The sequence below is a fragment of the Zosterops lateralis genome (assembly GCF_965231275.1).
Source record: "Zosterops lateralis genome assembly, chromosome: 4".
Taxonomy (NCBI): Eukaryota; Metazoa; Chordata; class Aves; order Passeriformes; family Zosteropidae; genus Zosterops; species Zosterops lateralis.
The window spans coordinates 41,548,866-41,574,292 of record NC_139765.1 but is presented as its reverse complement, the minus strand read 5'-3'; the positions used below and the strand labels follow the sequence as shown (position 1 = coordinate 41,574,292).

The 25,427-nt window shown below is 39.8% G+C and overlaps 1 protein-coding gene across 1 annotated transcript in view; it reads right to left on the bottom strand.

Annotated features, from left to right (window-relative positions):
• The window catches only part of PPM1H (protein phosphatase, Mg2+/Mn2+ dependent 1H), a gene marked incomplete at its 5' end in the record, with an annotated part of 129,253 nt that overhangs the window by 31,184 nt on the left and 72,642 nt on the right, over positions 1 to 25,427 (bottom strand). The window contains 3 exons of the mRNA XM_083859160.1: positions 2,493 to 2,611; positions 9,688 to 9,772; positions 24,752 to 24,864. Of these exons, the coding sequence (XP_083715286.1) occupies positions 2,493 to 2,611; positions 9,688 to 9,772; positions 24,752 to 24,864 (317 nt within the window). The remainder of the gene's footprint in view (positions 1 to 2,492; positions 2,612 to 9,687; positions 9,773 to 24,751; positions 24,865 to 25,427) is intronic.

Here is a 25,427-nt window from a genome sequence, read left to right as displayed (position 1 = left end):
CACCTTGGGCGAAACCTTGCAAAAAGAAATGGATCCTTATTTAGAAGGGCTCAGTTTTACAAAAATGTATGGCAATAGAGCAATTTTATCATCTCTTTATTGTCCCAAGGCAACCAAAGAAAGAGGTAACTGATGCACTAGTTGTGCAATATGGAGCAGCTGAAAGATTCCAATTCTTTTATTAAGACAAAAATGTAGGCCCCATTTTTCACTTCCATCCAGAAGTCAAAAGGAACAGCAGGGAGAGGTAGTCTCATCACAGTCTCCACATGCTTCTGCTTGGCACAGGCCACCCTTTTCTGGGACAATACTGTGATGAATTCAGACTTGAATTTTCAAGTCCCAGTTCAAGTATTTATTCCAGAACTGCTTACAGCTAAGCATATTTGTACTGAACTGGTGACAATTTTTCTATTGACCATATTAGAATGTGTTACTTGATCAACGTGTATTCTAGACTTTAGGAAATTCAGAAAAATCAACCGGAAAATAACTGTCTTCTCCTCTCTGCTATATGCTAGACCTAAGAGAGTTCACAAACCAGTATTAAAAAGCAACACATTGAATCAAATTTGCCAGCTTGACTTATCAAAGCTCTTCTACCTTACTCACTATCCCACATTTAGGACTTCTGTTCCTTTTTCTAATGCCAAACAGTGCTAACTATGTAATAACCATTTTGGATAAGGTAAAGTGCTACGCACACATTCACAAGTGAGGTAGAAATGAATATACAGAATTATCTCTTCACTTTTAAACTGTGTTTAAAAGTTAAATGAAGATTTGTTCCATTGCTGTATGAATCTCAACATTCTGTTGGTGATTTAGACTGGAAAAAAATACTGTAGTAAGCAAAACTTCCACTGAGTTTTTTGACATTTCATTTGGAACCTCTAGTGTGCATAAAAGTTATTTTTCCCCTTCATGCTTTACTTTATCAATACCAAATTTGATCACTGTGATGCCCATTTGCATTAATCACTTAATTCTTTGCAGTACCTCATGGTCATTCTTGTTTAATAGGAAAAGAGCTGTAGTGTCACCTGCCAATGCTGCAACTTCAGTATTCCAACCTAATTTCTTTTCCAGACCACTAACCAACCAGGGAAAGGCAAAATAACTCCCTGAAGAAACCCTCTTTGCCTTCCAACCATGATGACAGAAATCTGTTCTTGTGCTCCCTTCAGGAAGTTCCTAGCCTATGATACTTCTACAGCTCTCCCCCACATGTTTTTCGTCCCAACTGGCATGTCACATCTTGAAAAAGAGCCTTTGGAAGTCTACATGAAACCATTCTTTATTGGTGCCTCCAGAGACATCTGGGAGTTTAACAAAAAAAACCCTCCTTCTGCAGAAATTAGGAGAGTGTCTCATGATCTTCCAAATGTTTTGCTGTCTAAGTCCTCAGTTGATCTAATGTTCTCATTCTGTTCCTATTCTTTTGCTCATGCCTGTAGCCTTTTTAAAATGTGACATCATCATTCTCAGGGTGAAACTGCATATTCTACTAGCAGCTGTTCAAGATGACAGACGATGGTTATTCTCAGATTTACATGTTCTGCACAAACACTTCAGATTATATTAAACTTAGATCGTTATCCTGCAATTAAAACATCATTACATTTATGGTCCATAAAACATGGAACGAATCAAAAGTTATGTAGAGCTATAGTTGTATGTGAGCATCCAGGCTTCCAAATCTGAAATAGGCTTTCTTTTTAAGCCCTCTGCTCTTTTTTTTTCCTGTAAGGTCATTTACTACAGACCCTAAAACACAAATGTCATGGAAATGAAGACCATTTGCATATATTGGGCTTTGCCTTTATAGGTCGTGCACAGAACTCACAACAGCAAAGAATAGGGCTTCTCCAAGGAGCCTCTTGAACCAACAAAAAACAATTAAGATATTTAGCCAGAAACAAAAAAACCAACATCATTCTTTCTGTCTTCACTTCTTGAAGTCCATGCTGTTCATTCAAGCCTTTTCATTTTAGGCTGGTTGTGTTCAGATGGGCCCATGTATAGAACAATTCCTCAAGGGATATCCAAACCAAGGGCCAGCTGCAGTGGAATAGGGGAGGCAGCCCTTCCCTTCTGCAAGCTTTCCTCGGCATGTGAAGGCATGATGGCTCAACGTCTTGGTTTAAAAGACAAATGTCTGACCCACTGATCCAGAATTTATAAAAAGCTATTTCCAAGATAGGAAAATTGTTTAGCTTTCAGAAAAATCCCATGGCACATCTTTGCCTTTATATGCTTGCTCTGCTTTGAGTGCTCACACATTAAAATGAACTCTCCGGAGGGAGGTCAACTTATTTAAAACATTATCTTCTCGAAAAAAGATACATCTGAAAGAAGGAAATGCCTTTTCTTTTAGTACTCAGGGGTACACCTCCATATTTGACGCAGTGTACACTAATCAAAGACAGGTACAAAGCAGGCATTGGTTGGAGGAGAAGGCTGACCCCATGCTGAGAAGGACACATTCTTACCAGCCAGTCATGTTGAAATCACGGTACAGCATCCTCTTTCCAACTTCCTTGCGCTGCACCCTCCGTGGAAATTCTAAATGTGTGAATTCATTTCCCAGCAAGTGGGGCTGCATGTAAGCCTGCGGGCAGAAATCAAACACAGATACCACATAAAACAAGACATCATCTATTTTTAATGAGGTAGTATTACCATCCCTTCCTGGTCCCTTCCCACACAAATTCCACCCACTCCTCTACTCTTCTTTTTAAATAAGGAATATGATGTTCTCCATTTCAGCAAACAATGCACATACACCATTTCTGCCCCTGACTGATATCCAGCAGCAGCCTTATAGGCAGCACTCCTCTTGCCCTCAAAATCCTTCATTTCTTCTCCCTGCTCCTCAAGATTTGGGATGTCTAAACTACATCCATTGACTCTGAAGGAGTCTGCAGAGCTTTGTAAAACAGAACACACCTTTTGTAAGTCAGCAAGAGAGAAAGGAATGATCGAATACAAAGCCATGGAGAGACTTGGAGGGATGAGTGTGCAGTGAAGCTCAAGCTTTTTGACTCCCAATAGTTCAGCTATGCCAACAAAAAAAACTAACATTACTACCACACTTTGTCACCGCCTTGGGAAAAATGCACCCCATCACATGACACTGCAAATAAACACAAGCTACAGAGCAGTTTATTTTCTTGGTTTTGAAAAACTACATCCTTCACGCAAAGTAGACTTTTAAAAAAGCAGCAGCAGTTTTGTGTCACAACTGCAACTAAGGTCTTTGATGGTTTTAATGTTCACACGCTCTCATGTCCTTTCTGGTGCACTGTTCTGCAGATGCTAGGAGGCTTCTTTGTCAGAATTGTGCCTCTGGCTCATGTTCTCCAAAGCTGACCATAGTTGAGAGCATCATGAGGCTCTTTGTCCACTGTGTAAATTTTTGGATTGAATTTATACAAAGATCACTTGACATGATACATTAATCCTAAACATACTCTATTTCTTCCTTCTGAAATAAATCTCACTCCTTTTTCTTTAGTACTCAAATAAACAAGCCTTTCTCTCTTCCTCCTCAAAGCTGCATTATGAGCAAACTCTTATGAAAGACACAGTCAAATTGGCGAGGAAACTGAAAAAAGTTGCATTTCTTAACCTTTTTGCAGATAACTCTTTTTCCTTATCCAGCCATTTAAGGCAATAAAGTCTGTCTTATCTTCAGCAGCAGCTGCCATCAAGGGAGATGAAATGAGCTGGGGTTTAGTTTGTGTGTATGTCATAAATCTAGTGCTCATCAAAGGTAAGCAGCAGGAAGCACTGGAAGCTCTTATTGATCTACCTGGCATCTGTCATGCAGATAGTTCACAATAAAATATTTCCTGCATTTAACAGTTGAGCCTGCTCCCACTCAATTTAATAGGAGCTCTATCTGGCTCAGCACATCACAACACTAACTTTCTATCAGCTTGTCCCTGTTCCTGTCACCTTCCTTCCAGAAAACACCTCAAGCTTGGCTGGAACAGGACTAAGGAAGGTGGCTGTGTGTAGTCAGCAAGATTGGATTCTGCCTTCAAGAGGTGGCTTTCAAGCACGTAAGTGATCTTGACATCGCGATCCCTCCCTAGAACAGGAACTCCATCCAATTCTCTCTGTGTACAGTTAAGGGAATTACATTTTTTTTCCTTCAGTCCACAGTCAGCCGAAGTCCCCTTCTCCACCCAAATACTGCTGTCAAGGGCCCTCTAATTGGATCCCTCTCCTCATTACAGAAATGGTTGAGAAGCACTAGTGACTTTTGAGAGGTTCAGCAGTATTAGTCCACATGAGGCTTTTCATACTTCCAGAACTCTGGAACTTCTTCATTTAAAAGTACACGTAAGCTTTTTATTTTATTTATTTTCATTCAAGTTGCAGAAAAGAAAATTCCTAATGATTTGATGTACCACAACATATGAACAATATTTGTTCTTTGTATGATAACAAAGAGCTGGATTGTTTGTGTTTTTTTCTCATCTATGATATTGTAAACAATGAAGTCAGTCTGCATTGAAAGTGCAATTTGGTTCACTTCTAAAAATGCACAGCCTATCTTGATTAGAACATTATAAACTACTACCAGCTAAATACTGTCGCCTGCCTACAAAACAAGGTCATACTTAAAGAAAAAAAAATCACACCTGATATTAAAATGAAGTTATCTAACCTTGAGATTGTGAGATTATTAGTCTGAATAAGAGGTCCAAAAGAAAAACATTACAGGCTTTTAGCAGTTTTTCACTTAAAACCAAGAATTTCCTTTATTGAAAAGGTAAAGCAATCAGGAGATGCTGCATTGTATAAAGATTTACTCAGATGGAAAGTCTGAGGTCATAACTGAAATACGATTAATAAAGCTGGCACAGTTACCGTGGACTGCTAATGTTCAAATAAGACTTCTCTTCCACAGCCAACCCTCAATGCTTGATTTACAATCCAGAGATCTTAACTTGATTTTAACATTTTTGGCGTCAGTGAAACAGAGGGAAAAAGAGCAATTTGGAAGTTTCTGGTGTCTGTGATCTGAATTCTTACGTGAAGAAATGGGGATTCTCATTGTGCTTTACTTTATATTTTAATTTTCCATATTTTTTACCATTTTTAAACAGTTATTTTTGATGCTTGACTGGTAATTCTACAGAAAGGAGAATGTTCTGCTATAAAACTCAGCTACAACTTTCAGTTGAGTTTGTTGAAAATTGTTCTCCATGTACAAGGCAGGACACTTCTCCCCACCTCAAAAAAACCATGCTGGGCATCAGAACCAGAAAATAAATAGAGAGCAACAGTTTAAAAATCTAAAGATCTTTCAGATGGATATACAAGCAGAACCATGAAATCTCCTCAAGTGATCAAACAAACAACAAAAAAGGTAGGTGAACTGACTACCAGAATTTCACCTGTGATGATGCAACATATTTTCCATTTTTTAAATGTTTAGTCTCGATTTGCAAGAATCTTAGATCAGAAACATCAGAGAACCTGAAATTTAACATAGTGTAGCTATCAAACACTTCCTATATCCTTATGAGGTATTTTCAGAACACACTGTTATTCTGTGTTATGGAACTGGAACATTTTCCATATTTTTTCTTTCAGATGCTGTTAGAGCTTTTTGGCATAAATCTGGCATGGTCTGCATTGTGTGTTTTTGGTACTCTGCCATTTCATGTTGTATTTTGTGGCTGGATGTATTGCATACAAAATTAGTTGTTTAAAATGGAGTTCAGTCAAAGAAACATTAGTCATGGCTGTTTAAAAAGGGCATTTACTTCCTGCTGTGTTTCCTGGTGATTAGAAAAGCAAACATGAAATTAAGATAAACCTAGACTTACACACTCGCATGCCAGTTAGTTAGGTGGCAGAAACATATAAGATACATATCTTATATGTATCTCAGTCAGGCCTGCCACTGCCTTTTCCAGCTCCTTCAGTAGGCACTGCACTGGAAAGTCGCTGGCACTAGTTGTTTCACTGCATTCTGTGCTATTTTCAGATTTGCTGCTTTCCCCTACACCAACTGTATCTTACAAGTTTATACTTTTATCATACTGTGTCCTTTTCTCCAAAAGAACATTCTACTATATGGAACTACTGCTCACAACAGCATGCACAACCCAATGCAGCCAGAAGTTTTGCAAATGACTCAGCCATTACCATAGGGACACTCTTAAACCAAAAACAGATTAAAAGTAAAGGATGTGGTGATAAAAGGGAGGAGAAGACTAGAAGTCAAATCCATCTCTTGATTTCATCTCTCTCATCTTGTGAAAGGCCAGAATCTCTTCCATGGAACCACACATCTCTTTTACCACAGAATCATCCACTGTGTCAGATGGCTGAAGCAATTGTATGCTGGGTGATACAGGGAGCCAAAACCTGTAGGAGAATTACATCTTGACTGACTCGTAATCAAAGTGCTGACTGGCCATTTAGGAGATCTAGGTGCATTTCTCTTCAGGCTCAGGTTCTGCAGGCATCCTTCAGCATGTGAGTTAGTGTCACTTTTATCCTTACCTGAGCAGCAAAATAAGAATAGATCCCCTTTGAGCCTATCTGGGCTCGTGAACCTTTGCTGAAATTGTGGCAACACAAAGAGCACCCACTGTCACCGTTGGCCACCCAGTCTCTACAAGCAGTGACACCTCCACTGGTAGCAGTGGTGCACCATTTCTGGTGAACTTTTGAGGGGTTGCTTGGTGCACACATGAAGATGCTACAAACACCACATTGATTGACCTCACAACATCCTGAAAGTGCAACTTGAGTAACTAATAGAAATATATGCATCTGCAGTATGCTCAATTCACCATTCATTTTAAACATATATTCTAAAGGAATAAGTAACAAAATCTATCTTATTTACTGTTACAATTTACACTATCATGACTGAAATGAAGAGTCTCCTCAGAAGATGAAAGAAAAATTGCTTCTGGCTGTCACTGCCTGCACAACTGCTGAATGTACCAGAGCAGCTCCCAGTAAATACTGGATTTTTTTTTCCTTCAAGATACACTGATATGGGAAGTCAGGACTTTTCTGAAGCGCTGTGTGGGCTCTTCTGCTACAATGCTAAAAACGAGAGACACAGAAATTCAGAAGAAAAGGAGGCTTTTGAATGCCCACCAGTGGAAGGGAAGCAATATGGTGCACTGAACCTCTACAGAAGCCGAAGGATCAAGGGAATACTGGTGCAAAGCTTTCACACTTTGCATCTTAAGAAGTGCTCTCTGACTGAAGGATTGACTGCCTCCTGCAATACTCTTACAAGCTGCCTGACATAGAAGTCTGTACCATATACCCTGCCTGAAGTCCGCAGCTGGATGCTACACCCCCCACCCCGGCCCCTGCCCTCCACTGCCCTCCTATGGAATGATGATCAGGCTCAGAGCTGCTTCAAAGTCAGAACGGCTGGATAGTCAACTTGTAATTTTCGGGTTTCCATGCCAGAGATCTACTGCCAAGGCCATTCTTGGATGCCTGGCAATAAACCTGCCAAGACAGAGAAAACATTTGTTTCCCTCCCCTCTCCGTTACTCAATCAGTATTAGCTGAAGCACAGTTTTGTCTAAGACTAGACTGGAGGACTTCATATAAAGATACTCACACGACCTGAAGAACTCATTACCCCATGGATTTTTTTCCACAGAGAAATTTAGGCTCAGAAAGAGGGCATAAAAGACCATCCTGCGTGACTGAAGCAATCAAGAGGCACTAAAGGCAGACGGAAGCTCCTTCATCCTGACTGCACCAACAGTGTCTGCTGCACAGGGAACAGCCTGAAGGCTGTAAATCCATACCCTCCCTTTGCTTGTTCAGTAACTTCCTCATAGCAAACAGTATCTCTGCATTTACCAAATAAAATATTAATGCTAAAGTGATTAAGGGATTTTCTTCCTTTCGTGCAGGGAGAGCAGTGCAACATACTTGAAACAAAGAAACTCAGCTTTAACTGCAAATAAGAAAATAGATTCAAAGTAAGTAACTTTCAGACGGAACAACAGATGAGAGATGTTGATAGTTGAATAGACTAATTGCAGACCTGGGGACAGACAAGCGAGTAAGAGGAATTATTTGGGATCTAATTAGCAAGACAGATGGAAACTTTGGAGTGTAATGCTTATGCCAACCCTGCAAGAAATTTGGGGTCATCTTTTTCTTTTTTTCAAACACAAGAGTAAAAATCTTACTTATGGAATGTTGCATTTGAAATGATCTGTAATTTTGTTTCACGCTCTTGCTGTCTTGCACGTATTCTCTTTGAACATGATACCCATAGACTCGGCATATTTGTTACATGCAGAATTAAAATAGACAAACAAAGGTAAAGGAATTTTCCACAGGAAACAGCAGAAATGCTTTTCAGATCAGCTACTGGTATCAAATTTAAGCCAGAAAGGACATCAAAAGAGAAGAAAAACCCCTTGTAGGCAATGTTTTATCTCATATTTCCTACAGAAGTAGCAGACTCCCTAGATGCTAAAGATACCTTTTATTTTAGAGGCAAACAAATTATTTTAAATGTAACTGAATTGTAAATATTTATTAGGCCTCTTTTCCATTTGGTTCTCTGAATACGAATAGTCCCAAAGCAGTATTTCCTCTGAAATTTTCAGCTTGAAGCCAATGAATCTGACTGAAAAGAAATTAAATGCAACAATTGAGGAAACACAGTTTTTTCTTTAAAACCTTCCACCACCACCTTTCAAACAATGGCATTTTGTTTAGTTTCAAACCACAGTGCTTAAAAATAGAAGACACCTTAAGACCTAGGAACACCACTAACCTTGGCCTGTCCACCTTGAGTCAGGCAAGGCTTAGAGCAAGCCTGCCTTGGCTGAAGCTTAAATTTCTAAAAGGAAAAAGCAGGAGAACAGAAGAAGCACAAAGGAAATCTCTCAGCCAAATGTTAGGAATGACATTTTGACAAACAACTAATCAACTTCAACCAACTGATCTGTCCATTGATGAAAACCTTAAAAAGTAACAGGATGGTTTGTATGAAAAATAACACCATTCATTTTGACTTTTATTACTCTGGCAGCTTATCAGCCAACACAGCTTGGTCTATAAAGCATCCATGTGTCCCTAGCTAGTCACCCTATCCCAGCTTTATGGGTGCTGCTACAGAAAATAAAACTAATCTTCAATCCCCCATCCTATCCTGCAGCTACTAATGTTCACTGAGATCACCTCTAAGTTGGATATCTTTCTCCTGTTGGAGATACTACCAGCATACTGCTAGAGTAAATTAATCAAACTCTGCAATATCACTCACATACAAAGAGCAGTCTGTGGTATTTTATACTGTCACACAGTAAGCACTGGGATGGATTGAAATACAGCTGTGGGTCAGCAGCTCTATATCTAGGCTCTCAAAATCCAACACCAGTGTGCTGCTGAAGGGTCTGCAGCTGAAAAATGTATGCTAGCACAGCCATGCTAATCGATGGCCTTTGCTGAAGAGGTTATACTCATTTCATTGAGATTTGCACCACCAGGGTTTTCTCTACATTTGCTGATGGCTTAAAGACATACATGATCAGTCACTGGTGTTCAGTAGACACACCACCCTTCACTGAGCCACAGTAACTCAGCAGCATTTCTCTGAGCCTTTGATATTACTGGGCAACTCTTGTCATGAGCAGCACCTGATTTGGTCCTCAGGTCTCTTACCAGATACTGAAGTCGCTGGCGTTCAGTCTCCGGAGTGAATTCTGAAGACATTGGAATGACTTCGCCATTTCGGATTATTATAGCTCTGTAAAAGTAATGGAACATCATCAGCACAGAAAAAAACCAGCTAAAAACCCTCAGAAAACCACGAGGTAGTCACACTCTTATTCTCTTCAGAATCACAGCCAAATAAAGCCATTTCTCTTCTACTGAGGTTGTCAGCAGAACAGGGTAATTCCTGCCCTGCATCCTCTAGGCTGGCTAACAAAGTATACTTGTATAAACCAAGTTCATTTCAGAGCTCACAACAACATCCAAGCAACAAAGGCAAGAGTTACTTCAATTGATGTCTACAGGACCATCTTTATTAAGTGAAATGCAGACACCCAGAGGAGATGCTGCAGAATCACTGATTGTAGAACAACTCTTAGCAGTTTTTAATACCAGCTGCAGCTGACATAGTCTGAACTACTGGCTTCAAATGAGTCATCCAAGCACTTTCCAATTATTAATTGGTCATATGTCATGTCAGAACATTTCTACTCGAACAGTAAATGGAAATAGCAAAGCAAATCCTATTTAACACAAATTTACCTAGTTACCTGCTGAAAGATGGCAGGTAAGGGAATGACTGTAGATTAGCCAGGAGATTTCATACACATTTCTGCAAATGGCAGAGAGAAAATTTTCTCAAACACCTGCTTGTTGCCTCTTAACAATCTGATATGTTGCACACAAATTATGTTCCACTCTTTCTCTGATGTAATGCCACTGGCTGGAAGACAAGTCATAGGAGGAAAGAATTTACCCAATATTTCTACTGCATTCTACATTCATGTATTCACTCACAGAACTATGTTCCTTTATCTTTCAATTATTTATCTCTCTGTAAGGAGAGCAATGCCTGGCACTTCTGATAAACTGTGTATCATCCCAAAGACTTTAATGCCTGTTGTGGAACTGTTTCTCAGCCATCAGTAGATAAATTCAGTGTTTGGATAACAGCAGTGTACCAGCTCTCCTCTTGAATTTAGACAGAATTTGGTGTAGCTAAGAAAGTACTTGCCACTTGGATTCCAGCTTCTCTATGTTTTAAATGGTCCCATTTCTGTGATATTTTCACCCCACTGATGTCCTATTTATGAGCTAGTTAACTTTCCTTGATAATTTGATCAATCTGCTGTTGTTGCCTCAATGCCAGTTTTCTGATGGCATTGCAATGCAACCAGAAAATACAGCAGGCGCACAAAGACTGAAAACTCAAACTCCTAAATTCAAGACACAGACATCTTGAGAAAACTAACTCAGGTACAAACCTGAATTTCTAAAACTAGTGGCTTTGGACAGATTTGCAAGTCTTGTGAATTGGTCATTAGACTAGAATTGTCTCCAAATTGTCACCTATTATTGCTAGTATGTAAAAGGCAGCAGCACTATCTATAAGTAAATGAACTGTTCATATTTCTGAGATTCATGTGGCAAAGAGCAGATGGGTTCAGGATGGTACGACAATGGCAGATGTAAAGAAGCTCTGGCAATGAAGGGAAAACTGCTTTGTTTTGAAATGTAGCAAATTTACTACTCTTGGACTTCCAGCACTTCCTTGCAAATAATCCTGTGGCAAGAGTGCAGCCTACAAACTGGAAGGTTCCCACTGACCCTTAATTAAAAACAATATTGTGTACTTGAGACAGACATAGTAGTTGCAAATCTTTAATTTCCAAAAAAAATCCAAAAAACTGTGCATAATTTTTGGCAGGTTTTTTTTTCTCCTTTAGGGAATCTGACTACAGGCTTACAAAAATGCCTATCCAATTAAAAAGAATAAAAGTTTGCTGAAAATTTTTCTCTTGCATTTCTGAGACAGTCATTTAAATATGAATTAAGAACTCTACCACCTCTCGTCTGCAACAACACTTATATTTTTGCAGTTCCTAAGGTATTCAGCTTTGAACCAGATTAATTTACTCAGACAGGGAACATTTTATATAACTTTTTAATATGTTTTTTGATTCACTTGAGTAGGCCTCTACTTAAGGGGTCCGTGGGTTTAGTACAGAGTATGTACTCTGGCAACGGTCTAGACTAGAGTGATCAAAGGAGCTGATCAGACACTACCCAAATTTTACACACTAGTTTAAGTAAGTCATAAGGGATTTTCTGATCTTTTGCTTGTCTAAAAGAGCTAATATAAAACCACACATTGATATAACTGCTAGCACATCAGGCTAATTTTCTAATTATTCTTTGCTTTCCCTTTAATCACCATTTCACAGGAAATCTATATTTTAAAGACCACTCAAAACAGTCTGGGGTTCACCTTTTTCTTTGTGCACATTGACATACTTCCTATATATTTTGATAGCTGTCATTCTCACTTCTATGTGTAGAATTGGGCCCTGAGGGACTCACATCATATAAAAAGCAATTCAGAGGCGAGTGGGTCAACCTTTCATAGCTCAACTTATTTTCACCAGAATTGGCAGCCACCTGGGATGAAAAGCACAACCCAGCACACACAAATCTTAAGAGGGGGAGGAATTAAAGGAATACTGTTGATACCTGGTAAAAGAGAGTTTTATGTTTTTCATTAATGTTTTGAGCAGTTGGACTTCATTCAACTTGCAAGTTACAGCTGTTCTTAAGAGTCAAATGATTTGATCTGAGGAATGAGACAGCTCTAGATATGAGTAAAGGGAGGGACACAGACATACATGTACAAGGCACGGGTCCAAATTCAACTATGGTGAGCTTATAAGCCCGTACTGGGCTCTTTACCTTCCTGCACAAACTGCTTAGTTGTTTCATGACAGCAAAGGGTATTTCTGATGGCCCAAGTGACAAAAAGGAACACATTTGTTGGCCGTCTCACTGAGGGGGCTGGGTGCAAAAGCCTGGCCTGGGAGCCACCCTGCTCAGTGGGATTTTCCCCTGTGATTGAAAAGGTGCTGAAAAAGGCCCTAATTGGGTTTGGAGACTGAAGTGCCCTTTCCATGACCTTGCAGTGACAGAGCTGCCAAGCAGCAACTGAAGGCTTTTTCCACCAAGCAACCTCCAGAGCCCTGAATTCAATAGCCCAGTCAATAACTGCTCACGAGGAAGGAGCCTGGCTGATGTAGCAGCTGCCAACAGCTACAGCAACCACTTTTAGAGACCCACTCTATACAGTCCTGCAGGACAATTAATTTTGACTTTACACTTCCTAATGGACTAAGCAGCAACATGGTGTTACATGAGCATTACTGCTTCTGCCATGCATGAAACACCCATGTATGTGAGGAAATAGTGTTCTGAAAGCATTTAACTCCCCATGTACTGAGGATATACGCACATATTCTTTTATGCCAGAATACAGCTGTCCTATTAAACTGTCAGAAATAACTACATAGGAAGCAAGAACTCCTTGAATAGATGCGGTGCCCAGAGAGCATCTGATTTTGCCATGTTTAATAATGACATTTTAATTTCCACTACACTGGTGAAACATATTATAGCAGAGCCACAGGGTGAGCCTGCCAAAGGCAGATGGATGATTCATGTTTGCAGAGAACAAGTATGTCAACACTAACCAAATATTCTCTGATGACAAGGTTGCTTCAGACCCATACTGATCATTAATTTATATCACCAATGAAGTAGCAATTAAAAAAAAAAAAAAAAGCTTTTTTTGGCAGGATTGGAAATCGGGAGTCGCAGATCTGCAGCCTCAGTGCATTGCCCTCCATGCTCTGATGCCCCCTCCACACAGCATTGTCTACAGTGAGAAACTGAAATCTTGAGGCTACAGAGGCCAGTAAGCTATTTATTCTGAACTCTTCTAAAAACAAACTAGATTTCCCTGAGTCCTTTCCTCTCTTTTGAACCCTAACTCCCCACCCACAGGAACTATAGGATTGTACTTTCCATTGCATTTCATATACTCTGCATGACAATGAAATATGCTCACTATTCCAGGGCTGGGATATTCACAGTAAACAGGAACATACCGGAGAAAAAATTCCCCAAAACACAGCTGAAGTAGCCTAAAGTGGAAGAAACAAGAATCTGATTTTGTATCTCTCCTGGCCTCTCGAGTTCTTCTGATCCAGAAAAGCCACACTGAAAAAATAAATGGGGAGCAAGAGATGTGTAGTGGCTCAATGCAAAGGGCAGGAACAGCAGTCATGGCAAATCCTACAGCTGGCTATGTCTGCCCAGTCACAATCAAATGAAAAGCAACACCAGGAGCTTAAAAGGCTGCATGTGCATCTGCAGAAAACAGTGTATTTATCTTTTGGATTGGCATGACTGTGTAGTCCATAACGATCAGCTAAATTCACACAGAACATGAAGTATATGATTATTTTCTATATTCAGATTCAATACTTAGAAATTGTATTTGGTGCCTTAGTATACATCTGCTTTTAAAATACATGGAGAGTGAAGCAACAAAAGGATAAAAATCTGCCACTGTGCTGTACTGCTGCTGTGACGCTCAGGATGTAGCAACAACACTGGCTTAAGGAAAAATATTGATATATCAACTGCTTTTGCATTTTTAATATGGCTAACAACTACCATCTCTCCTTGAATCAAACAGTGTTTTGGTTTTCTTTGTTTGTTTTCTCTTTTGTGGAAAACACAATCAGCTGAAAATTGCACAGCATCCTTTCTATGTTTTTATGAGAAACAAATAGGGGAAACTCATACATTTTAGAGGAAACTCTTGTTGGTTACTCACATTCAATCATCCAGAGAAAGCAACACTTTAGCGAACAAGGTCAAAAGTGTAATTCCATTGCTGTCACAGGTCTATTGGGATTCTGGTGTACAAAACAAAGAGACATCTCCAACTGTTAGGAGTATTTAGGGGACACCCTGATTCCATTACACACTTTTTCAGCCAAAAATTATTTGAAACGCAACATTAAACTGCACATTTCTACAACACAGGATAAAAATCTGGTAAAGGTGACAGAGAAAGACCATTCAGAAAACCCTTTTTGACAGTTTCTATCAATTCCAAGCCACAGGGAGGCTGTATCCATTTTGTCAAAAGGTGCTAAGCAGGTGGATTCAGTACGGATGAAGCAGAAGTGTCTGGCCTGTCTGCAAAGGTATTAGAAATGTGTCAATGAAAAAGAAAGAGGGATTAAACTGACAGAAAGAATAAGGCAGGGTTTTATTATATTCAAAGGGGAACTAAGCAGTAGATTTTAATTAGGTGTGTCACAAGATAGCTGTAGAAAAAAGAAAGTAAATCCTAGAACTATTGAATCAGTCTATATGGGTACTTGTTTATTTTAATAACTAAATGCATATATTTAAACAATCCAGGGAAGATCAGTGCTAATGGTTGGTAAGCTTCAAACCAGCTGTGCTTTTTTTTCATTTCTTTACCTTTTTTAATTGCTAAGAAGTGAAAGACAATGACAGTAAAACAATCAAAATGAGAAATGTTTTTCACTTCTGTAAATGAAGTACTGGAACTTACTTCCATTATGATTACTGATGACTTTTAAAATATTCAGCACTGGCATCTTGGTTTTACTTCAAACTGAATTACTCTCACTTAGTCCCAAGCAGACCCACTTCTCAACATTTCTTTAGAAACCAGGTGTACAAACACCTCACTGCAATAAGTATGAAACTGATCTCATATTCCATCCCATGTATTCACTAACTATGTAGAACTACAGTGCAAAGCCTTTAAATTATTTCCTTAATTTCATGAATTAAAGCAGGCTGGGAATAGTGAAACAGACTATTATATAACATTTAGCAGGCATTAAAACAGTTTCCAGTGATGACATATCCATCATCATAACTCAGGTGGAAGCAACCACCCTCAGCAATACCACTGGAAAAAATACCCTCTCTGCATCCCACCCGTAATACCTGAGATAATGCCCCAACTCTTATTTCATCACTATCAAGAAGAACACAAGCAACAAACCAGGGAAGGAGTAGAGCCAGTGAAAATTGTCTCTGTCCTCATTTTCCATTTACTGCCACTCAACAGTCGTGCCACCCTGATTTCTTCATATTTTTCAGCATGAACATGAGCCTGTTCATAGAAACGCTGTGACAGGATAGAAACACTGAATCATTTTTCTTTCAGCCAAACAAAGCTAGTGTTAAGCAGGAGCAGACTCTCCCTGCTTGTGGCTCTTTCAGTGACAATGTAGTTTCGTGTTATGTTGTGGGTTATAGCAGGCTGCTCAGACACTTTCATTCATCACTTGGGGGAACTTCAGCTCCCTCAAGCCAATAAAAGGTGTGAAAACTTGCCTTGGTGAAGTATTGCAAAAGTAATTTCCTACAGGAGTGTGCTCTGGTGTTTCCTGCCAGAGCAATGAAGATCACTCCCAAACTTCTGCTAAGGCTTTTTGCAGACTGCCGGCAGCCCCAGCTGCTCCAACAAGGGTTAGTATCTCAGCAGCACAACTGCCGAGCGCAGCCCCTGCTCCACCAGGGCACTGAAATTCCCAAAAATTTCATTCAAGATCCTTGCTTCATGTCTTTGCCACAGCATGGAGCCAGGCATGCTATACCTCTCCTGTGACAAGATGAGAACCTCCTCCCACCTTTGAAAAGAAGCAGAGAAAGAAATTATGAAATCCAGTCCCTGCAAACCTCTCTGAAAGTTGTCTTTCAGAGGCACCTGCCAGCACATGAGCTGTTCCTGTGCACACATGTGTAGAGCTTTATGCTGTTTCCAATTACCTGACTCATTCATATTTATATTTCTAGTGCTTATTTAGTGATTCCTTTGGAGAAGGCCTCTGGGCACAATAAGGCTGCTGAAATACTCTAAAGCCACTATTTTGGTGGTCTGATTTTACTGAATTAATTGTATTGTTTTTAAAAAAATCACAAATAGGCAAATAGAAACTGTTTCTGTAAGCAGAATAACACAGATTTCCATGGAAGGGCTTACTTCTCATGTTCAATAGCACCTGTGCCAGTCAGGATTTTCCTAACTGCCACCAAAAATAACAGAAATCAGAATTTTTAAAACTGATCTGGTATTCCATCTCATGTATTCACTAACAATGAAGTAAGCAGCAGTTAAAAGGATTTTCTATTGCTGGCAGCCACCCTCTGCCCTATATATTGCATCTAACCATGAGAAGCACCTGGCTGTCACCAACAATGGAACTAAATGACTGCAGTTGTTTCTGCATCACTACTGTACAGTTTTAAATTAAATGTAATGCTGAGCTTGCAGGCTGTCCACAGAGGGGATAGCCTGGAGAAGACACGTTGCCCCATCATTTTTGACCCCTGGAGCTGTATGCTTCTGATTGTCAGCACCTCTTCAGTGGCTGCAACTCCATTCCCATGAGACTCTACTGTGAGTGAATTCCCTGCTCTCGTTTAGGTCCTTCAGTGTGTTGCTTGGCTGATGAAATCTAATTACGAAGCTATTATTAGTAGTTGGCTTTATTAATGGTGTTTTATTTTAGGACAAATTATACTTTTTTTTTTTTTTTGTTACGCCCACCCCCCACTAATGTGGTGGCACTGGCTATCTGTATGCAATTTCTTGTTTCATTAATCAGGAAAGTAACTTTTGCTATTGAACCACTAGTGACTTTATCAGTTTACCTACACATTTCTAGTAATGTCTACTTCAGCTCCAGTAATACTAACCCAGAAGGGAATGAACTAAACTAAAATGCTGTGTAAGTAATTGTGTGTACTTTCCTGATGGTTTATATCTCAACACATCAATCTTTCAGAAAGGGCTTCAGCTGGCAGCTAGAAAGCTATTAAAAGCCAGTTTATAGTGACACTACTAGCACACAAAAACTGCCCATCGTTGGTTCCAATATCCTTGGGTTGGACATTTACTGCCCTCTTAGCACTCATTTTGCCCCAATGATTTCAGTGTATTCGTCATCTGAACACAGCTAAGGACAAAGCTGCAATGATGACAGATCACCACGTTTCTGTATCATGGCTGAACAACACACCACCAATTACTCAGGCCTTGCCAGGGAAATGAACAAAGAAATGCAGTCACATCTCTGTGACCAGCTCTGAGCCTCAGGACTGGTATCTGAGGAATCAAAGTCTTTTTCCCTGCTGTCCAGGATATCACATTCATCTCCAAGACAAGTTACTATGGCAACTAAACCTGGGCTTAGTGGATGAAGGCATTGCTGTGCAAGTCAGTGTTTATTTTGCCAGTAATATGGCTGGGATATGGCTGTCCATGTAAGGTGGAAGCAGCAATGATTGTTTTATCTCTCTGCCCTTCACTGTCTTACCACAGACAAAAAGAATGACTTTAGCACCTAAAGTCATATCTACTTTGATCTCAGCTTTTCTGCTTAACTCAGTACCAGTTGCAGGGTATTGGAACAAGCTGGACCGAGATATAAAAGCAAAGATCACAACTCATGCTCTTTTCTCGCTCTTCATGGGTGAATTTTTACCTAAGCCCTGCTTCATTCACCCACACAGAAGTGACCAGAGCCATCACTAAAAGTCCCAGGAGCACGGCTCCAGCAGCACTGCATAGCTGCTGCTGAGACTAAACAGCCTGGGCTGCCTTGAGTTTGCTGAATTCAGGTGACTTGAAAAGCTTTTTAACATAGTAAGGATCAGAGCAGACTTTGAAACATTCACCAAGCCAGCCTCGGGTGCTCCCTCTGCCCCTCCTCCCACAGTACAGAATGGGAACTAGAGAACCAAGGTGCCCAGCCTGCTTTTCCATGCCTTGGCCCTGGCCCTGCAACACTGCAGTGAAGAATTTGCGTATCTCTGTGGTCAGCTACAAAGGTACAGATTTAAAAGATAGTTTGTTTGGAGTTTATTGGCTTGTATTTTTTCTTTCTTTGCTTTTTTAAAGGCTGAAACCCCATGAGAATTAAACTTAATAGAATTCTTTATTCCTGGAAACCAGTATCAATGAAGTGTAGTTTTACGGTTTACTGGTATTGCTCCAATAGCCAAAATTCTTCTCCTTCCTCATTATCTGAACATAAGAATGTCTGTGTGGTTAGGATCAAAGATTTAACTGAATGTACTGCAAACGTTTACAATGGCTTCAATACCTGCTAATTGCCATAGGTAGTGCTAAAGCATATGCTCTCTCAGGAAAACCAGGAGTTTGGAAAAGAAGTAGGACATTTGTTTTGTCTTCAAAGCTTGCAAACATTTACTACCAAATTAATAATTTCTGCCAAGTCAGTGCTGGATATGACATGCCAGTAACCTGGAACTTGTCATTCACTGGATAACTAGAAAATGCTCTTCCTTAGGACAGTCCTTTGAGTGAAATCTAACCCAACACCTTTTCTTCACACCTCACCTTAAGTGTTTCTTGAAGTGCCTTCAAAAGCTTTACCCAGCACAAAATCCTGCAGTATCTGAGGTTGCTGTTATTCCAATGAATCTTTTGCTCCTGCATCTCCCTGAAAGGAGGCCAAGCAGGAAAAGGGGAGAAGGACTTTCTGCAGGCCTGCAGATCATGCTTCTAAGGAAAAGAGACAGGAGAAACAGAGAGAGTGGACATGGCCATGACTCCTGAACATGGGTAAGCTTTTCCAACGTTTTGGACTAGTAAGGACCAGACCTCTCCACCTATCAAACTTCAGTGAAGGAGAATGTACATGGCAGAGGCTTGCTTTGCTTTGAATTCAGTCTCTCCTCACTACACAGACCTGTGAGCAAATCAGACTTAGGTTATTTGTTGCCCTGAAATGATCAAACATTTTTTTATTTTCAAGTGATTCTGTCAGAGAATTAATAATAACCTAAAAAGGGGATATACCAGAGATTGGCCAAACTACAATCTGTAAGTAGATGCCTCTGGGGAGGCATCTTTTGAGAATTTGGAGAAATGAGAACTTCAGAGAATGAAGAGAAATCCCTACTGATTGCATGGCCTCAGTGTCTTGTTCAGTTTTCGAAGTTTCTTTGCCCCATCTTTAGGAGAATACAGAAAGAAGAATGCTTTTCCAAATACTGTGGACTGGAGAAGCTTAGTAACTAAGTTAGTCTTTTCACTGGAGACCTTTAGTCTCTAGTATGAAACACAGTTATTGTTGTTTATGCAGACACAGATATAAGAAGACAGAGCGGCTTAAGGCAGACCACTCACAGAAAACAGGGAAAATACACACTGTTTAGATTAGAAGATGAGTAGCTACAAAAACCAGAAAATTAAAGCTTCCTAGACAGTAAACCAAAGACTCAAGTCAACTAGTTCTACAACAGTAATACCCTTTTCAGGGTTTCATCCTTACACAGTGTTAGCACTTCTGGCAAAAACGACCCTGCTGAACTGCCTTGAGGAAGAGGTCAGATACCATGAACCACAAAAATGGCTCAGAATCACCAATTCTGACTTCTCAGAAATTCTATTTAAGCTACACTGCCAGTCAGCAGATATGTGGCTGTTTCCATGCTGTTCTCATTTACTTCATAAAAGCAAATTAGGCCCCAGATCTGACTTCCTATAATGAGAACTAACCATGAGGGAAGCAGCTGACAAGCACCATGACAAAGAAGAGGAAGTATAAATGTAGTAAACTTCAACACAAGCAGCAAATCCAGAAAGAATTGAAATGGTAAACAAATTCAATTTTCAATTCACTATTTTATTACACTGGGAGAAGACTGTGTTATTAATACACTCGCCCACACCTAGTCTCTTCAAGTACCAATGAAGTTACTTCACCCACACCCACTCAAAACCATCACAAAAATATTCACTCAATAAGCTCCTACCATTTACAAGTCAAAATACTTTAGCATTAATTTTACACTTGCAAAAAAAAAGGAGAAAATCTATTCTGGACCTGAGGATCATGAGGATGTATGTTCAAGTAGAGTGTGAATATGCCCTGAAAATGTAAGTACTGAGGAGCAAAAGCAAGAAGGCAAAAAGATGATAAAAAAGAGCTGATGAAGCAAAGCAAAAAATTCAGTGACCCTGAAAATCTATGAAGCCTCTGAAACATCAGGCTTTTTGCTTTGATGTCATGTTCTGCCAATAAATCAAGAAAAGCCCAAGAACCCAGATGCAGACTTAGTGAGGGTTTCAGGGTGTATGGAAAAGTCAAATCAACTTGTGATGTTCTGCTTCTTGTATAATGATAAAGGCACAGCTTCCCTACGTGGCTCCAAGAACAGCAAAAAATGGAAGTGCCTGCCGTCTCCGAGCAGCTCCAGACAACGCAAAAGCCAGAACAATGCTCATGCCAAACATGGTTAATATGATCATATTGCATTACAGTCATTGTAGTGACATTGGACAAATGTTAAGTTGCATGAGGCTATACAATAATTGGGCAGCAATCAGTAAAAACATTAAGTCCTGTTTTAAAACTGCTTCATCAGTAGCTATAAAACAACAACCTAATAAAGAGCATAAAACTAAAAAGAACTGAGATTAACAAGGCGTGTTATGGCAGTTTAGAAGTAAAAGTCACTTTAGCAATATAGAACTGAACAATATTATTTAAAACAATGACCAGAGAAGATTTACTACTCTATATTTTAAAAAGAAAAGAAATAAAAAGCAGCTATTCCGATGGCCTAGTTTTCATAGAAAATATGTCATGCTGGTAAGCAAAATACAGTGCCTCAATGCTTCCCAAAAAAAGCACTATATACTGGAGAGCTGACTATAGCACTAGCAGTCCCTAATCAGATAACCTTGCATGGACAATGCTAATCACTGAAAAGAAGAAAGAGAGAGCAAGAAACATTAGCAAAAGCTTTGGCCGATATTCAGATATGAATTTTGACTGTACAAGTAGGTATATTTATGGCAGAGTCCAAGAATGATCAGACAAGCCATTAGAGAATGAAAGCAGTTCTTCCAAGTTGTTTTTATCAGGATCTGAATACATCACCTCATTTTTAGTAGGGTTCTGGTATCATGTGCAGTTAACATATAATTATTACAGAACTGTGATTGCATCGTTAGTAGAAGTTTAATTATATCATTGACATTAGTGATGCCATAACATCAAGCTCAATAATAGTTCATAACAAAACCTACAATTAGCACAATTTTTCCTCCCTTTTACACCAACCAAAAGTGTTCAGCTTGGAGAAGCCTAATAGTCCATACAGAAGTGAGCTAGGGCTGAACCTGAAAGGACTGCTGGCTGGTAATTTAGTAATATGGTAATTAAAGTCTTTTCATGATGTAATTACACATCAACTACAAAAGGACAGCTGCTATACAACACTGCCAGGGTACGTGGCATGAAATGATTAGATTTGAGAAGCTTTGGTGGATAAACTGAATACCACAGACGTAAGTCTGAGGTATAGCTGGCACCACACAGTATATTATTATTCAAGTCTCACACTTAACGTTTCCTTAGTCTCATTGTGATAGTAAGTTTGTTGCACATACCTTAGTCCTCTGATAGCAGAAGCTGTTCAAAACCCACCTTTAAAAGCTTCTGCTGCTTTGAAGTTCCCTGAAATTATAAAACCTAACTTTCTGGGGAGAGGCAGTATAACTGAGGTTTGCATGAACCCAAAATGTTTATTTCCCACACAAAGCCTTCTCTCACAGATTCCTATCTGTGGGAAACTTGACTTATTTGCAGTTTTTTTCCAGAGGGGTTGCAGACAGGGAGGAAGGAGAATGAGGAGAGGAGAAAGGCACAAATGAGTAGGTGAACTCAAAGAAACTAAGAACTAAGGGTTTCATCATCCAGTTCCAACAGCAACAACAGGAAGTCCCCTGTTTGAGTGAAAAACTCACTCTTCTTTTCAAGAGCAAATAACTATTTGTTGAAGTAGTTTCCTTACTATATTTCTCACTGTTCTCCCTTTTATCTGTACAAACAACAAAGTTGACCGCACAAGGCATGAGGCAGCAAAAAGAAACGTATTTTTCCAACTAACATGAGTAAAATTTCTTGACTACCTAACTGGGCTCTTCAAAATACTGTGCACCCTTGGCAGTGGGCAGACAACCTCAGAGCGGCTTGTCTAGTCCTAAATGTCCTTTTTGTCATTACAGCAACTCAGATGTTTTGCAACAGCTTTTTTTCCCCCTGTAAGTGGGAAAGAGGGGATTTGGTGGGAGAGAGACCCAGACCAACTGATCTACACTTCAAAGTTTTAAAATTTCTTTTGAGCTAGGAAAGTCTAGGAATGGACTTACCTGAAAATGAAAGATTTTGGAATAATTCTCCTCAGCATATGAGAGATTTTCTGCGAGGTCCATTTGGGAAGTGCAAAACCAAACTATTCTGAATCTGGAGGGAGTTTATTACCTTGTTATATTATTTATTGCCTATTACTTTATTATAACAAGATGTTAGGAATGAGAATTTGAATCCTAGTTCAAAAAACACCCAATCCTGCTGATGGTATCCTTTTTGATTCCTGCTCGCTCTCTTTTTCTGAAGAGATGTTCTGGGTGGACTTAATGAACACGTAAAACTCCTTGAAGACTTAGTATGTTTAACCACAGTTACACCAACACTCTGGCAACAACTCCAGATCGCTGCCAACAGAGTGTCTTGCCCTTGGGGTATCAGAGGCTGCAGTGGAGTTGAAGCTGCTCTCAGGGAGCACACATGGAATCCTGAGGGAATCGGAAGCAACCAGTTCCAGTCATTTAAGAACAAAGATCTTGACTACTCAGAAGTAAGTTCTGCATGGCCAGTTTCACACAGCACACTTTTAAGAGACAATAAAGCAAATTAGCCAACTCAAAGAAAGCACTCAACTCAACTGCACTTCAAGTGCAATAGCACAAGAAAACATGACTGTTTCTAATTTAATGGCAAGAGAGATAGAATGTAGTTCAGTTAGTAGCTCTGTTGACCAGATAGGTGATCACCTCAAACATGTTTGCAGCTACCATGTGAGGATTCACTTGACATTTGATACTAAAAGGAGATTCAAATTTGTCACTTGTCAACAGAAATTGGGTGAGCAACTTGCAACACATACAGCAAACACAGCATCTTAAAAACAATCACCAACATGAAAAGAATTGGAATTTTATGCACAGAGGATTTATCTGATTTCCTACACAGTGTAAAGCAGCAAGAGGCAATAAAAATCCTAGGTTTTAACTACAAAACCCTTAACTTTCGATTGTTGTCTCTGTAACTACATGGGTGCACACACTACAAACATGAACTGTGTGCACAAACCTTAAACACAGTCTTCACCTAAAGACAACATGGTTGGATACCTTTGCAGATGTTAATTACTCAGCTATTAACGAACAGAATACAAGAGCAGTTCATATTGCACGGGAACTCTTCTCCCTGCCCTGTTTATGCAGTGCACTGCCAAAAGAAACACACGAAATCTGAAGTCTTGCAAGGAGAGCCTCATTATCTCTCTCCAATGTTGGTAAGGGCAGAGTTAGAGGGGGGAAAGAATGCAAATGAGAGATTTCCAGTGTGCTCCTATCTTTAGCAACATCAGAAGACAAAGAAAACGCTTCTTATCATGAGTCTTCAAGCACCCAACTTCAAAATAAAACAAAGCAACAGCTCCTGAGCAACAGCAGTCAGTTCTGAGAAATGGACAAGTACATAAGCTACAACGGGACACGGCAAAACCCCTATACTGTGACTGCCTGTCTCCCCCTCCTCTTCCCCCAAGGCAAGAGCAGCTATTTGCTTACTGATCACTACCTTCAATTACATGAAAATCTGAAAGCCAAATGGCCTATCAAGACTATGCCTGGCAACAGGAGCCACAGGACTTCCAACAGAACAAATGCAGCCTTACCAACTCTTCCGGATGCAATCACCTTGTCAGTGTTCAACACACAATTCCACTGCACACCCAACACCTCTTCTATTTCAATGGCTTTTTAGCACCTTTCCACTTCTCTGCAAACATCAAGTCATTCAGAAACTGCTACAGGACCAGAAGTGCTGTCAGTTTCCCTGCAACCACTGCTCAAGATACTGGAATGCTATCCCTGGCACTTGCATTCATTTCTATGAGAAGTGCTAAGTGTCCAGCCAAGAAACAGAATCTTCTTGTGATGCTGTTTGCCTTTAAGGAACTAGGTAACACCAGAACTGGGGAGTTTGGGGTGAAGGATGAGATGGAGTGACAACACACTTACCTGCTATCCCCAGCATTTGCCACATAAAGCTTCCCCAATAAATACACCACTACTAGGGCTGTGCAGCCACCAGAAATGTTATACACGGTCCTCTCTCGCTCGATTTGCAAATCCTGCGGGAAAAGAGAACAAGATTTATAAAGACAGCATTGCAAAAAATTAATGCCTGAGAAAATGAAGTCTCTCCTAAAAGCCAAAAATACAATAGAGTCTTTATTAAATTGTATGTCCCACTGTCTGTCTTTTCTTGCAGCTATGGTGACATGAGCTGGGAGAACAGAAAGTTGAGGAGTACCTATTACTTACACAAAGACATTTGGGAAAATCAGGTCAGGAGACTGTAAAACATCAGGTACTAAGGAATAAATAGCAACTCTCAGGGATGCAAGAGAATTTGCTATGGCAAAAGCACAATGAAGGCAAAGATAAATGAAGCTTAACAACAGGTACCTGGTGGTGTAATTGGAGAGAGCTTTACACAGACAGCAGATAATTAATGAGACCCAGCTACAACGTGAATAACTACCTACTTCCCTAGAGGAATGCTAGGATTGTGGGGTATACACCTTAAGAACAACAGCAAGATGCACTTGTGCTACAAGGCTACCCTTCAGAAACACAGGGAATGAGTGGATGCTAATCTGACTCTGAGTGGAAGAAATATTATATATTAAGG